The sequence below is a fragment of the Sus scrofa genome, chromosome 14, assembly GCF_054392235.1.
Source record: "Sus scrofa isolate SSC_HxYL_T2T_F1_AM1 chromosome 14, Sscrofa_HxYL_maternal_Yorkshire_Landrace_v2.0, whole genome shotgun sequence".
In the NCBI taxonomy this organism is placed as follows: Eukaryota; Metazoa; Chordata; class Mammalia; order Artiodactyla; family Suidae; genus Sus; species Sus scrofa.
In genome coordinates this window covers 50,835,598-50,853,839 of record NC_139396.1, presented here as the reverse complement: position 1 = coordinate 50,853,839, position 18,242 = coordinate 50,835,598, and the positions used below count along the sequence as shown (strand labels likewise).

The window sequence follows — 18,242 nt, the reverse complement described above, 5'->3', positions numbered from 1 at the left end:
GATTGCAGAATTACTTTTTTCCCCCTGGACTGTGGGGGCAGGGATGGAAAATTACCTGGAGAAAATGGTGGCGAGTGGTATTTTTAAGCGCGTAGATCTTTCCAGACGCCAAGGTCTGGCTACACCCCAGAGTAAGAACAACCAATTTTTGACATTGATTTCAAATAAATTTCACGTCCCTGTCGGTATTAAGTGGTCTTTAACCCTTTAGGGGCCTAGACACCTTTGAGACTGTACAAAAGCCAGCAGCCTCCTCCCCTGGAAAATACACCCGAACATTCACACAATTTTGCATCTTAACACATTCAGATACTTAAGAAGCGCCTACTGTGTGCGGTGCACTGTTCCAGGTGCTAAAGATACAGAATAAACTTGACAAAGTTTCTTCTCTCCTGGAGAATTTTTTTGCAATTTTTGACTCTCCTCTACCCCCACCCCAGCCCACTTCTCAGATCTGACTGAAACACAATCACCAAATGTATTTTGCATTAGGTGATGAAGCTTTTGAAGGTATTATTTCTTGGAGTTCTGCTTGAATAGTAAATCTTGTCAAAATACAAGAGATGCCCACCCTTTTCTGCCCTTTGTAATCGCCATGCTTTGCCGAATTTTTTTGATTAGCCACAGACATTCAGATACATCCGGATCTACTGAGGAAGGCATCAACCTTTTTGCCTGAAAGCAAAGGGACACCATCCATGCCTTCCCTCCATCCCTTTAGGAATGAAGGTACAGGTGACACTCCCTTCTCAGCACCCCTTGTGATAAGCTTTAGGCTGGTTCAGCCAAGAATGTTCAGTGATTCTGCTGTTAGGCACCGGGGACTATATCCAATCGCTTGTGATAGAACATAATGGAAGATAATGTGAGAAGTGTGTGTAAGTATATATATATATGTGTGTATGTATGTATATATGTATGAATGACTGAGCTCTTTGCTGTACAGCAGACATTGACAAGAACATTGTAAATCAACTATAATAAAAAAAAATTTTTTAGGTGTTCCCATCATGGCTCAGCGGCAACAAACCCGACTAGTATCTATAAGGATGCAGGTTCGATCCCTGGCCTTGCTCAGTGGGTTAAGGATCTAGCATTGCCGTGAGCTGTAGTGTAGGTCACAGACTCGGCTCAGATCCTGAGCTGCTGTGGCTATGGCATAGGCTGGCAGCTATAGCTCTGATTCAACCCCTTAGCCTGAAAATTTCTATATGCTACGGGTACAGCCCGAAAAAGACAAAGACAAAAAAAAAAAAAAAAAAACACGTTTTTTTTTAAGAATGCTCAGTGAAATTTTTTTCACGAATAAATTAATATCACCCTTTTGCTACCCTGCCTCTAGAGGACCAGTACTCTAGAGTAGCATTGTCTAAAAGAAAAGTATTGCAGGCCACGCAAATAATTTAAAAGTTTTAGTAGTCACATTTTAGAAAGTAAGAACTGGTGAAATTAATCTCAATTATAACATAGTTTATTTAACATAATATACCCCAAAATGGTATGATTTTGATACATAATGAATATAAAGCAATTATTAAGATACTTTACATTCTTTTTTATGATACTAAACTCTTCAAAACCCAAACTGTATTTTACCCTTACAGCTCATCCTTATTCAGACTGGCCACAGGTCAAGTGCTCAGTAGCCATGATAGCTAGTGATTTTCCTGTTGAACCAGTGAAGGGCTAGAAACTACAAGAATTGGACTCATAAGGTATTCATTCTGGCTCCATCACCTGCCAGCTGTTTGACAAAACCTCCATTTCCTTGCAGCAAGAATCCAGATCTCTGTGGCCTGCCTCAGTCCCTTCTACAGATGCTGTGGGCTCTTTTCTTTCTATGTTGTGTTTTTAACATGCTGCCCACCATCCCCCTCACTAATCGTTATTGAAAAATATTTTTCCTTTTGTTTTTAATTGAGATCTAGTTTACTTAGTATAAAATTTATCCTTTTAAGTGGTTAAGGATTCGAGATGTTGATACTGCTATGGTGGGAGTTCAATCTCTGGCCCAGGAACTTCTGCATGCCACTGGTGCAGCCAAATAAAATAAAATAAAATATACAGTTCAGGGAGTTCCTGTTGTGGTTCAGTGGTCAACGAATCCTACCAGAAACCATGAAGTTGCAGGTTCAATCCCCGGCCTTGCTCAGTGGGTTAAGGATCTGACATTGCCATGAGCTGTGGTGTAGGTTGCAGATGTGGCTTGGAACCCACGTTGCTGTGACTGTGGCATAGACCAGCAGCTACAGGTCCAATTAGACCTCTAGCCTGGGAACCTCCATATGCTGTAGGTGCGGCCCTAGAAAAGACCAAAAAAAAAAAAAAAATATATATATATATATATATATATATATGCACACACACACACACACACACACACACACACACACACACACACACACACACACACTTCAACAGTTCAGTGAGTTTTGTGATCATCACCACCACTATCTAATTCTAGAACATTTTTGTCATCTGAAAAGGAAAATCTATACCTAACAGCAGTCACTCCCCATCCCCCACTACCCATAGCTTTAGGCAGCTGCTAGTCTACCTTCCATGCCTATGGATGTGCCTATGGATGTACCTATTCTGGACATTTCCTATGAATTAAATCATACAATATGTGTACAGCCTTTTTCACTTAGCATAGTGCTTTCAAGGTCCATTTATATTGCAACATGTATCAAGACTTTGTTCCTTTTCATGGCTGAGTATTTCCACTGTATGGATAGACCACATTTTGCTTATCCATTCATCAGCTTATGGATATTTGGTTTGTTTTCACTTTTTACTATTATGAATAGAGCTGCTATGAACATTTGTGTACAAATTTTTGTGAATATGTTTTCAATTCTTTGGGGTATATACCCAGGAGTGGAATTGTTGGGTTACATAGTAACTCTATGTTTGACTTTTTGAGGAATTGCCACTCTATTTTGCATAGTGACTGTACCATTTTACATTTCTACCAGCAATGTGTAAGGTTTTCAGTTTCTCCATATCCTCACCAACACTTTTGTTATCTGGCTTTTTTTTTTTTTTTTGTCTTTTGTCTTTTTGTTGTTGTTGTTGTTGTTGTTGCTATTTCTTGGGCCGCTCCCGCGGCATATGGAGGTTCCCAGGCTAGGGGTCAAATCGGAGCTGTAGCCACCGGCCTACGCCACAGCCACAGCAACGCGGGATCCAAGCCCGGTCTGCAACCTACACCACAGCTCACGGCAACGCCGGATCGTTAACCCACTGAGCAAGGGCAGGGACCAAACCCGCAACCTCATGGTTCCTAGTCGGATTCGTTAACCACTGCGCCACGACGGGAACTCCTATCTGGCTTTTTTATTTTAGGCATCCTAGTGAGTGTGAACTGGAATCTCATGGTTTTGATTTGCATTTCTTTAATGGATGATGATATTGAGCTTCTTTTCATGTGCTTACTGGCCATTTGTTATCTTCTTTGGAGAAACATCTATTCTAATCCTTTACCATTTTTAAACTTGAGTTAACTTTATGTTAAGTTTTAAGATTTTTTTTACTTTGGATACTAGTCTCGTCTCAGACTTAGAGTTTGCAAATATTTCTCCCATTCTTTTCTCCCACCCTGGGCCTTAGATTCATCTGTAAGATTAGGGAGGTTTTGGTTTTCTGGTTTGTTTTTTATTTTTTTGCTTTTTAGGGCCACACTTGTGGCATATGCATGTTCCCAGGCTAGGGGTCTAATCAGAGCTACAGCTGCCAGGCTACGCCACAGCAATGCCAGATCCAAGCCGCGTCTGTGACCTACACCACAGCTCATGGCAACACCGGATCACCGACCCACTGAGCAAGGCCAGGGATCAAACCTGCCTCCTCATGGATACTAGTCAGATTCATTTCTGCTGCACCACATCGGGAACTCCTAGGGAAGTCTTGATGAGAGGAAGCACTAAGAATTCTGGAAAGTCTAATGCCCTAAGAAGGCAGACAGACAACACGTGCCATTTTCTCCAATGAAAAACATTAGCCCAAGAAGGCCTTGAAATCATTTTGAAACTTTCTGTCAATCAGCTCCAAACTAGGATGCACCTGCACCAGGTGGTAAGAGGGGTAACTCACAGGAATGAGGGAATTAGAACCCTATTTATGTGGAGTTTAACATGTGCATAGTAGCATAGTAGCACACAAACAACTTAGAAATAACTTAATAGGAAGTTCCCATTGTGGTGCAGTGGAAACAAATCTGATTAGGAACCATGAGGATGAGGTTTCCGTCCCCGGCCTCGCTCAGCGAGGTAAGGATCTGGCGTTGCTGTGAGCTGTGGTGTAGGTCACAGACATGCCTCAGATCTGACGTTGCTGTGGCTGTGGTGCAGGCTGGCAGCTACAACTCCAATTCAACCTCTAGCCTGGGAACCATATTCCACAGGTGCAGCCCTAAAAAGAAAAAGAAAGAAAAAAAGAAACAACTTAATAAACAATATAAGTATGCTCAGAAATGTTTATTAGACTATGTGACCAAAAAAATTTGGAGAACATTGACCTAAGGAACTAAGGTCAAATAAGAGCAAAAATAAACCAATGGGACCTAATCAAACTGAAAAGCTTTTGCACAGCAAAGGAAACCAAAAAGAAAACAAAAAGACAACTTACAGAAGGGGAGAAAATAGTTTCAAACGATGCAAAGGACAAGGGCTTAATCTCCAGAATATATAAGCAACTTATACAACTCAACAGCAAAAAAGCCAATCAACCAATGGAAAAATGGGCAAAAGACCTGAATAGACTGTTCTCCAAGGAAGATACGCAAATGGCCAGCAAACACTGAAAAAAATGCTCAACATTGCTGATTATAAGAGAAATGCAAATCAAAACCACCATGAGATACCACTTCACACCAGTCAGAATGGCCATCATTAATAAGTCCACAAATAACAAGCGCTGGAGGGGGTGTGGAGAAAAGGGAACCCTCCTGCACTGCTGGTGGGAATGTAAACTGGTACAGCCACTATGGAGAACAGTTTGGAGATACCTTAGAAATCTATACATAGAACTTCCATATGACCCCACAATCCCACTCTTGGGCATATATCCAGACAAAACTCTACGTAAAAGAGACACATGCACCCGCATGTTCATTGCAGCACTATTCACAATAGCCAGGACATGGAAACAACCCAAATGTCCATCAACAGATGATTGGATTAGGAAGATGTGGTGTATATATATATACTATAGAATACTACTCAGCAATAAAAAAAGAATGACATAATGCCATTTGCAGCAACATGGATGGAACTAGAGACTCTCATACTGAGTGAAATAAGTCGGAGAGACAAAGACAAATACCACATATCACTTATAACTGGAATCTAATATACAACACAAATGAACATCTCCACAGAAAAGAAAATCATGGACTTGGAGAATAGACTTGTGGCTGCCTGACAGGAGAGGGAGGGAGTAGGAGGGATCGGGAGCTTGGGGTTATCAGATACAACTTAGAATAGATTTACGGAGTTCCTGTCGTGGCGCAGTGGTTAACGAATCTGACTAGGAACCATAAGGTTGCGGGTTCAGTCCCTGCCCTTGCTCAGCGGGTTAAGGATCCAGCGTTGCTGTGAGCTGTGGTGTAGGTTGCAGACGCGGCTCGGATCCCGTGTTGCTGTGGCTCTGGTGTAGGCCGGTGGCTATGGCTCCAATTAGACCCCTAGCCTGGGAACCTCCATATGCCGCGAGAGCGGCCGAAGAAATAGCAAAAAGACAAAAAAAAAAAAAAAAAGAATAGATTTTCGAGGAGATCCTGCTGAGTAGCATTGAGAACTATGTCTACTCATATTGCAACAGAACAAAGGGTGGGGAAAAAAAATGTGTACATTTAAGAGTAACTTGATCCCCATGCTGTCAGTGGGGGAAAAAAATTTAATAATAAATAAATAAATAAAAATTAAACTAAAAAAAAAACACAAAAAACTAAAGACAGCTAAGAAAGTTAAGAGGCAGCCAGACCCAAGAGTTTGACAGACAAGTTGTGGGTGAAGTGTAATTAACTTAGTAGTTAGTGACTCCAATGTGTTTTATGTGCTCAGGACACTAAAACCATATTTTGTATCAAGTTGGGTTTTCATCAGAGGTCTACATTCAAATTTACTCATTTTCAGCTTTGTTTCTGCCATGATTCCTGTTTTATTGACCTGAAGCCAGCAAGCTTTTCCTGTAGAGTCAGATAGCACATACTTTAAGCTTTGCAGGCCACATAAGTCTCGACTGAGCAAGTCTGCCATTGTAGCACTACCACAGCCTTAGATGATGCTGCATAAAAGAATGTGCATGACTGGGTTCCAACAAAACTTTATGAACACTGATATTTGAATTTCATGTTTTTTTGTTGACAAAAACTTTCCCTTCCTTTACCTGAAACATATGGCAGTTACCAGGCTAGGGATCGAATTGGAGCTGCTGCAGCAATGCAGCATCTGAGCTGCATCTTCGACCTACACTGCAGCTGGTGGCAATGCCAACCCTTAACCCACTGAGGCCAGGGATCAAACCCGTATCCTCACAGACACTATGTTGGGTTCTTAACCCACTGAGCCATCAAAGGAGCTCCTAAATAGGTTTTTCCAACCATTTAAGAAAGTAAAAGCTATTCTCAGCATCCAATGTCAAAAACAGGTAGTAGATTGGATTTGACCTGTGGACCACAGTTTTTCAATCCTTGTTTTAGACTCAAAAGTTTGTTTCTTAAGTCTGCTTTGCTGCAGATAGAACACCAAAGATGGGACATGCAAACATTTGAGGACATCATAAGTTTTCATATTAATACTTCCGAATAGGAAACAGGAAACACTTAACTTTCGACTGAAGGCTCATGAATTTGCAATGTTCCTGCAATTAATAATTTATTCTAGTTTGGATTTCTTCTGTAATTAAAGGGCTTACACATCCACCTTTGTGAAAAATGAATCTTGCCTGGAACCAAAGGTAAACAACAGAGGCTAGAGAAGTTTTTGTGATACTCCAAAATTTACCTCTCAACTTCCCCAAAAAAGGATAGTGAAGAAACTGGAAAAAAATGTCTGCCTTAGAAAGAAGGGGTGGGGGTGGGGCAAGCAGGAGGAACAGAGGGAAAATGTTCCCTGTATGTTCTCATCTCCCTGTTAACTTCTGTTATGCGCTGGTGTTATTTATTCAAGCAAAAAACCAATAAAAAACATACAAATTAAGTATTCCAGACTAATTAGTGTCCATCTCACCATCTTACCTTTGCATGATACCTGGTGGTAATTCTTCTCTGAATGATGACTTAGAACCAGTAGCATGGCACTTGCCTTTCCTAACCCAATGATGCACTTGACGACCAGAGTGGGCAGCTTTTGGAGGATGAAGCCAACTTGCTAAGAGTTGGGCTCTAAAAATAAACATTTTGCACATTTCTTTTAGCCTCCTTTCTCTCCATAAAGGCCTCCACAGATGGCTTCTTTACATCATGCTCTCAAATGACTAGCTGATAAATATTCATACTTATGGAAATTGTATTGTACATACTCCAAGCCCCCGGCCAGCTAACATTTGTATTTTCAGTATCTCAACGTTGGTGCCCATCCCCTTGTTCATGGGCCTTGTCCTCTGTGAAACACACATGAACTTGTGTGCACACACATTCAAAGACACCAGCATTGTGTCTCTTTATGACTAATTTCCTTTGGTGTGATTTTGGTCCTCAGAGGACGGTGGGCCATGTCTAGAGACATTTGGGGTTTTCACAGCTGGGGGACTCAGGGTATGCAGTGTGTCCTACTGGCATCTAGTGGTAAGATCCAGGGATGTTGCTAAACAGCCTACAGTGCACAGCATAGCCTCCACCCCACCCCACCCCTCCACAAAGACCAGCCTGGCCCAAACATCAATGGTATGGAGGCCCAGGGGAACACAATGTGATGCTGAAAGCAGACTTGAGTTACAGATAAAACACTGAAGGGGTACAAGGTCAAAGCGAAACGGAGGCTCTGCATGAAGTCTGGTCTCTCATTTCTTATACTCAATTTACTAAGGTAATACATTTGAGAACAAGCTTCCTTTCAGTCTTCAAGCTCATCTTACAAATATTTTAGTAAATTTTTGATTAAATGTAAAATACTCCATTTCACTTGTTCTTCAATTAATGCTCAATTATCTCACATATTTGGCAGACCAAATTCCCCTAAATGTTAACACCATTTACAAGCTTGATTAAATTCCCTTAAGCAGTTTAAGCTACAAATTGAACATGACTCTCTCAAGCATTTCAAACCCCACACATGGAAGACTCACAAACAAGCCATATTCCAAATATTAAAACAGCCTTTGTTCACATCTAGGACAGCAGCACAGACTCCTGGTCCAGACCACCCCTCACAGGCTTCCTGACCTCTCTGCCCATCTCCTCATGTGTAAAGTGAGAGGACAACACACACACGTCAAGGGGGCCAGGAGATTCCCCTCCACCCCACGGGGCAAAGGGATCTGGTCACTCTTCTGGGTATTCTGTGGTATCTTTTCTCCTGTTCTTTCCCCAATTATCTGGCTTCCCAAGTCCAATGCAAGGAGCCAACAGGTGCTCAGAACCCAGACAAAGAAAACAAACAGAGAGGCGCATATTAGCCAGTTTAATTTATTTAAGAATCTTACAAAAAAAGAAAAAAAGAAAAAAAAAAAAAAAAACAAAACCAAAAAACACAATAACAAAACCTCAATACAGAATGTATTACGTTTCATGGTTGATCATTTTTACTTGCAAGGGTTAAACCTCGCTAAATGCAGCCAATACATTTTTATTGCATGAGATCCAATTTTTAAAGTTACAAATCAAAATGGTCAGAACAATCATTTCTGGACACTCGGTACTGTATTACCATGGAAGGCTGAAGAAGCAGTGCAGTATCCTCAGAACAGTGCGTACCCTTCACACTGATGGACATTCAAAACAGAGTAGCAATATAAAAAGAGAGATTTTAAAAAAGAGAACGAAACAAAAACAACCAAAAGAGTTTACATCCACCTTTGTTTCAAATTGTCTTTGGATTCCATCATGTTGTCTCAAGATGCACCATGTCAGATTAATAAAGGAGGAAGATCTATGCCTACGTATAAAAGTATCCTTTGCTCAGCGGAGGTAGAACCTGGCAAGTTTTATTGCAGAGACACAGCGTACCTCTTCCCACCTCTCATGGTTGATGGTAGATACAAGTGGTTATTGAAAAATAACATCAGTAGTTTGCAATTTCAGTATAAACCATAAAAGGGATGATTTTTTTTCTGATGGTGGTGAGACTGCAATGTGCTACGTAGAAAAACAGCTCTCTGCCCCATAAAGTGGAAGTCAGAAAGAAGGCTCAAGCTTCTTTATCCTCTTCAGTGCCACAAATACTGTCACAGCAAGGAAGGCCCTCAGTCAGGGTGGGCAGGAAAGCCAGGGGGTTCTCACTAAGGGGTCTGGGGACCAACCCTCAGCCCCAAGGAGGCCCGACTTGCAATATCAAAAAGAACCGACATTCCCAGTGGCATCCCTTGCTCTGCACTCCAAGGGCGCAGTCTGTCTGATGGAGTCCTGAAAGCTGCTGCTGCAAACGGCGCAGTTCAACTGCCCCAGGGTGCCAGAGGAGGAAGGCTGGGCAGGAAGAGCTGGGACAGGGATTCCCAACAGACCTCACTTCCGACAGGCCCTAGTTCACGACAAATTAGGTTCCCAGAACTTACCTAAATGCAGACAACTTTAAATTTAGTCTCCCAAGTTCAACAGTAATGAATGAAATGTATACATGAATGAAAGGCCCAAGAAATGCTCATGTCTATCATTCCTGAAAGTTACAGAGAATGTCTTCAAAGTGCAAAATGTTTAAGTAAAAACGCAGTGTCCGCCTCCCAGGTGACGATGACCACTAAGTATTTTGTGAGCCACCTCTGGGTTTGCCCTGCTGGCAACACTAACTCAATTGTTAAGAATGCCTTAATCCAGCTCTGCTCCTAGGTTTATGGTTGATCTAGTTGAGATCAATTCACCAGTACAGGATGGCGGAATAGCTCCAGGGTCCTACTGGCCAGTCCCTTTTACCTGCCTCTTTTACCCTCAGCCCATGAGCTGAAGGTGCATGGAAGCCTCCATAGCAGTTGTGTTGCTCTATTTGGGAGGACAACTGTCCCAAAAGTACATTCTCTAATGTTACTGTCAGTATGGACACTGGCATGTACCAGGCCTATCTCTGTGTCTAAATATTCTTAACTGGTGGGAGCAGAAGCAGATTACCTGTGGTCGCTACAAAGTAAGTTTCTGATTTTTATTTGTAGGTGAACAGTACAGGCTCGGCTTCTTACAGAAAAAGAAAATTTGCAGCAGCAGCAGGCCATAAATCACTGTTCAAATCTGCAAAATTTTCCTCTTAGCTAGAAAGCCACAAGGATGAAGGATTTGGTGCAGACCTCAAAAACTGCAAGGGGTGGAACAAGTCGGGTTTACTGAAGAGCTGAGTTTGACCCCAAGTGCACTGAAGAAGTTAGAGGAGCTTAAAGGAAGTGTTGGGAAAAAAATTTTTAGGTGAAAACATCAGGCTCACTATAGCTTCCAAAGAGCAACATAAATGAGCATAACTAGTCATATAATGACAGTATCAGAAATTGCACTCAAGTACATTCCCCCCAATACAATGCATTGCACAGAGTAAAAATTTGTAATAAAAATGCAAAACACAATCAGGCATGTTGAAAAATATTAACACAAAAGACACAGGAATTCTAGAGTAAAGATGCAAAACTAAATTCTAAAATACATGAACAAATTCAACCCAAGTTTGTAATACGTTTCTACATCCAAAAAAAAAAAAAAAAAAAAAATTATAAGAAGCCCCCCATGGGAAGTCAAGAAAAGAATAAATAGGATTGAAGGGAGGAGGAAAGAGAAAAACAAGTGGGTGGGGTCCCAATTTACATGAAATATTTACATTCAGAATCCAAAAGAACTCAACATTTCTATATATACACATTATATACATATATATAAGTACAGCATAAAATTAGAAGGTGGGTTTTGGATTTCACCTCAAGTACTCAGAAAAAAATTACTAGCTAGCTCTAATTGCAGGTATCTAGATGTGTTTCCTTCATGTACATGCCCTTAAAAAGACACTGCCTTTGTATTAGACAACTGGCATCCAATGAGGAATTTTTACAAATGGGTTTTTGCTCACAGCTGTAGCCACAACATGGACTGCTTGTTGTATATTCCAGCAACAAAGTGTGTACAGTGCGTGTGCATGGATATGGTGTTGGCCAAGGAGGTCCCAGATGTAGAAAGGGGTCCTATCCAGTGGCTGCCTTTGTCGCTGGGGTGCCTGCACTAACTAAACATCTGTTAACTGGATACCAGCCTAACAGCAATTCTTACATAGCACCATTCTTAGAAACTATCAAATATCATTCAGGTACATTTTTTAAAATGAGAATATTTAGATAGGGACCTTCCTCTTAATATCTACTCAAGAAAAGGACCCAAAAGAAAAACACTTTTCCTTTACTCCTACTTTCATAAATTGAGACGCATCAATCATTTCTAATCTATTGCTTTTTTTCTCTCCTGCTAAACTGGAAAGTAGGGGGAACTATGGAAAAGACTCCCATTACACAACTGTAAATGCTGCCCTGGTACTCCTTCTTGTCATGCCTGGGGGAAGCTGTTCTGATAGCATCACATGAGATTAGCAAATAAGTGCCCCAGGGGCTATAACCAGAATATTGTGCCTCTAAAATATTATATTCCCCTGGATCTTGGTAATCTAGAACTTTTACACATAAAGCAAAATACAACTAAAAGGTTTACTGATGCAATTCAAAAAAGTTTCTGAAGTGCTAATTGGACTGGAATAAATATATATATAGATATATACATACACACACTACTACACTGCTTTGGATGCAGGTTCTTGCTAACTTATATACAGATGGTAAAGAAAAGATATTGAAGAGCGTATCTGCAATAGAGCAGCAAAAAGGGAAAACTGCTTAAGATACTTAGTTTTTCATCAAGTTGTGTTTAAAAATACCATATTAATACTTCTAGGAATTCATATCATTGATACGTATCTGGATAATAATCCCATTAAACTGCAGCTGGAGACCATGTGGTATGCAGAATGCTAAATTAGGGAACACTACTCTCCCAATACCATCTGAGCAGCTCTGGACTAGGAAAGTGGTTTTTAGTACAATCCGCACTGTTAACTCTGAGAACACTAACATGATTTATAATCAGATCTTTGTGCTCAGAGCCATATTGCTTAAAAAGGGAAAAAGGCATTGCAGAGGCCAAAAGGACTCACACTGGGTTCAACAAGGCCCCTTGGGTCAGACGTGGCATTCAGATCCTGAAATACAAGAATCTGTTTTATAGAAGTTAGCTATTGTTAAGACTTGATTTTTTGACAGGGGAGGACCTTGAGTACTGGGTTTTCCCATGTTGACCAACCTAAAACTTGCTGACTTGGATAAGGGCACAGTGTAAAGGTCATACGTTTATCTCCAGAGAGGACAGGCGGCAGACTCCAGTGCTCACACACAACCCACACTATGATGAGCCTGGGCACCAGCCCTCAGCTCCCCATCCATTTACTGGTTCCCTCTCTGAGGTCTACTTTGAGAGTGGTCAGAGGCCTTATTTCCGGACCTTTTTTAAAAAAGCAAAACAGAGCTGGTCTATAAAAAACAGAATATACATATGCCCCTTTGTATCAAGATAGCTATTCCAAGAGCAAACATTACATCATGACTAGAGGGTCAACTAATTGCATGCTAAACTATCTTCATACTTAAGCTGCTTGGAAAAAAACCATAACCTGCTAAAAAAGACATCCCCACATACAAAAAGGGGAAGTTGGGCCAAGCCTACGAGAGTCTTTCTTCCCCTCCACAGTTCTAGTTCATCTTAGGATACTGGTGGAAGCTGATCAGGCTCCTGATTTAAAAAACAGAAGAACTAATAACTGGGAAGTTTTGGTGCAGGTGGACAATTCTGCTCTTGGCTGCCAGCTGGGTCTAACGGCCCTGACAAGGGAAATTAGTTGATATTCATATGGATCACTGCCTGAGATACAAGAACTAGACTGAGGATAAAAGTTGCATCCACTGGGCAAAATATACCAAAAAACAGAAATTATTTGCAATTTGTTCTTTTAGGCATTGAGAATAAACAGATTCAAAGAAAGAAAATTTATGGTAAATGTCACATAACCAAACTCAGGCTTGAAGAAACACAAGAGGATGATAGCCCTAGCTTTCCCATTATTTAACGTACATCTCACCTGATTCTGCAATAAGTCTACAAAGTAACAAAAGAGAACAGCTCAACTTGAGAAACATTCATCAAAAGTACTATCATTTGCCCCTTCCTCAACATCACTTCAATTTTGAGGGGTAGGTTTTAAGCCAAAATATAAGGCTACCTGGAATGTTGAGCAACACGCAAGTTATGCAGCATCCCTGGCACAGACTACTTCTGAAGGTGGTGAGGGCCTAAACAAGAGTCCACTTCTGGTTAGTATAATAAATTTTTATTTGACATCTACAAGACTGTGGTATCTTGCAGCTTTTGACCAGGTTTTATACAATCTCAATTTTTCAATAGTGCAACCTGTGCAAGCAAAAAAGGGGGAAGAAATAAAAAGGAAACAAAAAGACCAATTGTCCCCTCACTTGTTTTTATAAACATCTATTATAGGCGAAACAAAACTTACCCATATTATAGATAAGTGTCTATTCACATTTGTACATTACCATTTTTAACAGCTTGAGATAAACTCTACAATGTCTTAACAACACATTAAAACAATATTCAAGTTACTGGGTAACAACAATAACAACAAGAAATAAACATACAGCAGAAGCCTCAAGTGTTTCCTCATTGTCTAGTTTACAACTCAAGTACGGTTTCCATTTTTACGAGTGACAAAGCAAATGAAGATAAAGAAGTAAAAAAAAAAAAAAAGATGGTTTGCAAGATGGAAGCCAATTTGTACTTCTTTCTACAACTATCCTTAAGAAAAATGTAATTTTAAGAAAAGCGGGCTTGTAGCCATTTTGCAGCACACATTAGGAATACTATTAATACATTAAAATTAACTTTTAAGAGTTTTATCACAAAAAAAATGTATGTACTCATTACCTTGACAAGAAACCTGGGGCAGGAAGGGAGAATGGGGGAAGTGGATTCTGCAGGGTTTGAAGCAATACCCAGGTATAAACACTATAAAAATGCAATAACCAATGCTGTACATCTACAAATGTTTCTCTCTTACTTGACATCTGTGTTAATCTTGTTTACGCATGCTTTCAAAGACATGCACTGTCAGAACAAAAACTAGAAAAGAACCTGAATGCATGATATGCAACCTTTCATTTCATGCTTTAATAAACCTACTGTTTTAATAAGTTGGAAAAAGAAACCAATATATATTTTCTCTATTTATAGACTCAAAACACATGCATTCGGAGATAAGTCCCATAGCAATGGCATGGATGTACTGCGTTAACCCTGAGCACTGTATAAAATAAAGTAAAGCCAGTTTGGGAAGTTCCAAGCATTTTAAAACCAATTGTGGTTCATAGCTTTTAACAAACTCACAAACAAACAAACAGACGGACACACAAGCACACATACCCCTCTGCTCACCCAAAGTAAATGCATATGGGAAGTACCATGGGAAAAGCAAAAGGAAAGACATATGTACCACCATCGGCACTGCTGATTTTCAGTTTTGCTATCTATTCCAGGTTTGTCCTTATTCCCAAAAAAATTAACTAGAGAGAGCACAACTGAAAAAAAATTATAATTCTTTGGAAACTGTCCCTGATTTTTATGCAAATGATATGCTTCAACAGCATTTCAGATACATCCATGTTAAAACCTGTCTGTTCTTATGCGTTGCTCAAATTGGCGATACTCTGGGGGTGACGCTGCTGCCACAGCTGTTTCTGTTGGACTGCAAGCTGTTGAGACTGGTCTGAAGTTGACAGGAGATTTACAAGAGGAGACACACAATTTGCAGGAATGATCAAACCTGCAATTAGACATAAGAATTTATAAAGATTGCATCCAGGTGAAATCATACTGTATTATACAGCTTTGCAGCAAATTCCAAATGAGGCATAATATTAAGTTTAATGAATAAGACTATACAAAACTAAATGAATACCTGATAACTGATCTGCCCCTTCAGAAGTAACCTGATTCCTGAGCAGCATTACCCACAAATGAGCACATGCACGAGTCTAGTGCAGTATCACCTTCTTGCTGGAGTAACAGAAGGCCAAGTACAGTACTCTCCTATTTACTGTCTTTGCGGCTCCATAAATGTATGCAAACACCACATTCTCTGGCGGGTACTAATGTACCAGAGAGACTACAAAACAGTGTAGTTTGAAACAGTAATGCTTACTGAAGCAGTAATTTCCAAGTGGCATAGTATGGATGTTAGCAAACTGCAGAGTACATGTCCTGGGTAAGGGAACTTTAATTCCTCCCATGTGGGAATAGGGGCTCAAAGTTCCAAGCTTCTCAGTGTTGTTGTTTTGAAAGACAAAAATCTAGTCTTCTGATTTTTAAAAGCTGGCAACTAATTCAAACGAAATCTCACAACCAAAAATACTTGAAGATCAGTAAAATGTTCATGGACTGACTGGCCCAAAGGCTACCAGTGTGCAACCCATCACACAGAGGAAGGTTGTTGCAAAAGAAACAAAGAAAAAGCAACAGGACAAGTGCAAGAACTTGGTGGATTCCCACAAAGCCTGTACTTGATAGGGTAGTAAGAACAGACAGGCTGGTCTGCCCTTGCTCCCTGCAGGACTACAGACCATCTCTGCACAGTGGCTTCGAGTTCCATAGTCTCTCCATAGTGTGGCTCAGAGGTAGACTTCAGACAATCCTAAGAAAGAGGCTGAGCTTAGTCTTCAAAGCAGGGAGCCTGCACGGACATCAACAGTGAGGAAGGGGAGCAAAAGCACGGGAAGCAGCATGACAGAAACAACTATAACAGATCTTCAGCCAGAAGCAATAATGTCCATTCAAAAGCTTAATTACGGAGTTCCCGTCATGGTGCGGCGGAAACGAATCCGCCTAAGAACCATGAGGTTGCAGGTTCGATCCCTGGCCTCGCTCAGTGGGTTAAGGATATGGCGTTGCCATGAGCTGTGGTATAGGTAGAAGACGCAGCTCAGATCTGGCATTGCTGTGGCTCTGATGGAGGCCAGCAGCAACAACTCTGATTAGAACCCTAGCCTGGGAACCTCCATATGCCAACGGTGCAACCCTGAAAAAAAAAAAAAAAAAGCTTAATTACCATTTAAACTTTTAACAACATAATAAAGCAAGTACTATCCCATCACTGGAATAGATGCTAAAATTCTAAGAGGTAAGAAGTAGGGTAAGAAAAAAAAAAGGAATTGATTTTTTTTCTCACAGCTTGAACCAAAAAAAAATTAAGACTCACCTACAATCCGTTGTCCATCCTCTGTTCTTAGCCGAACTATCTGCATTTTCACATTTGTGCCACTGACAGATGCTAGAACACCCTCTACTTTCGTCCAGACACTCAGTACGGAGCCACATAATACATAGTATGTGCGGCACCGAAGACCAATTTCACAAACTAATCCCAAGCTTGCTTTTTTGCAATTACCACGCCTAGGATAGATAAGGAGGAGAAAATGTATTACACATACACAAACACATGAAAGGCCAGCAAGATCTACCCAAATTTCAAGTGGAAAAAGCCCCACCATCATTGGCTTTTACTGACAGTTTTGTAGATTGTAATCCTTTGACATATTGGATTATCCTTTCCAATTTAAGATATCACTACTGATTTTAAATCCACAGTTATTTCTGGGGGTCTGATTCCCTACAAGAAGAGCTGATTTATTGGTTTTGATACCCATTTAAACATTTCACATCTTAATACCCATTACTTTACTGTATGAATGGCAGTCATTTCTATAGTGTTAAACTACCCATACATTGTGCTAAATTAGGTAAGTGGAAAAGGCCTCAACAAGCAAAAAAATAAAATCACATGTAAAATTTTTTAAACTGTGAAAAAAGAGGACTTACCAAAAATTTTTTTTGGCTATACCAATGGCATTCCAGGGCCAGGGATTGAACCTGCGCCCCAGAAGCTATGAAAGCCAGCAGTGACAATGCCAAATCTTTAACCTACTGAGCCACCAGGGGACTCCTCGAAATTTTATAGTTAAAATTATTTCCCTAAGTCAATAAAGTTTTCCAGTATTAATATGTAAACACTTTGCTTGCTAAAATCCAAAGCAAACACTTCAGAGGACTTCTGTAGGTTAACTTTTTACATATTTTATTTTAAAAGACTTTAAGTTAATTTCCAATAGCACTAACTTTTTTTTTCTTTTTTGGTCACCACAGAGCATATGGAGTTCCCAGGCCAGGGACCACATCTGAGCTGCAGCTGCCACCTAGGCCGCAGCTGCAGCAACGCTAGATCCTTAACCCACTGTGCCGGGGTGGGGAATGAACCTGTGTCCAAGCTGTTTCCAAGATGCTGGCAATCCTGCTGCACCATAGCAGGAACTTCAACACAAACTCATTCATAAAATTTAAAAAACCTTGCTCACATCAAAGCAAATTTATCTACCTACATGTGCCTACATAAAAACCTAGCTGAAGTTCATCTACATCCTCTACCCTTTTACATAAAGTCAGCCAGATACTCCATTTACAATGCCCTGAAATGAACATGACTTGAGAACACCTCTGGCTAGCTAGTAGCACAAGAGGATTAGTCCCATGGCTCATTACAAAGTTTTCTAGTGCTGTTAGCCACCTGAGGCATTTCCATGGTTTCCTAGCCATAAAAATGTTGGGGAGTTCCCCTGTGGCACAATGGGTTAAGGCCCTGGTGTTGTCAATGCAACAGTTTGGGTCACTTCATGGCACAGGTTTGATTCCTGGCCTAGGAACTTCCACTTGCTGTGGGAATGAAAGAATAGAAAAATAAATAAATAAATATTTAAGTAAAAAATAAATAAATCTGATTTGGGACACCAAAAAACCTTGGGTGGAAAAAAAGAGAGGAAGGAAAAATAAAGGAAGAGAAGGAAGGAGAGGAGAAAGAAAATCTCAACACTAAGAATGATAGTTAAGTCCACACTGGCAGTCAATAGTTGGAAGTAAGGAAGCATCACTGAAGAACAGAAGGGATACCTAAAACAGC

The 18,242-nt window shown here is 40.5% G+C and overlaps 1 protein-coding gene and 1 long non-coding RNA gene across 9 annotated transcripts in view; one reads left to right on the top strand and one right to left on the bottom strand.

Annotated features, from left to right (window-relative positions):
* LOC146396545 (uncharacterized) overlaps window positions 1-18,242 on the top strand; it is a 179,840-nt gene that overhangs the window by 123,071 nt on the left and 38,527 nt on the right. The gene's annotated exons all lie outside the window — the stretch shown is intronic.
* Window positions 8,614-18,242, bottom strand: part of SBNO1 (strawberry notch homolog 1) — a 62,520-nt gene continuing 52,891 nt past the window's right edge. For all 8 annotated transcript variants that reach the window (XM_021073992.2, XM_021073994.2, XM_021073993.2 and 5 more), the window contains 2 exons: window positions 16,491-16,684; window positions 8,614-15,059 (listed from right to left, as the gene is read on the bottom strand). In XM_021073992.2, coding sequence (XP_020929651.1) covers window positions 14,917-15,059; window positions 16,491-16,684 — 337 coding nt within the window. In that variant the 3' untranslated portion in view covers window positions 8,614-14,916. The remainder of the gene's footprint in view (window positions 15,060-16,490; window positions 16,685-18,242) is intronic.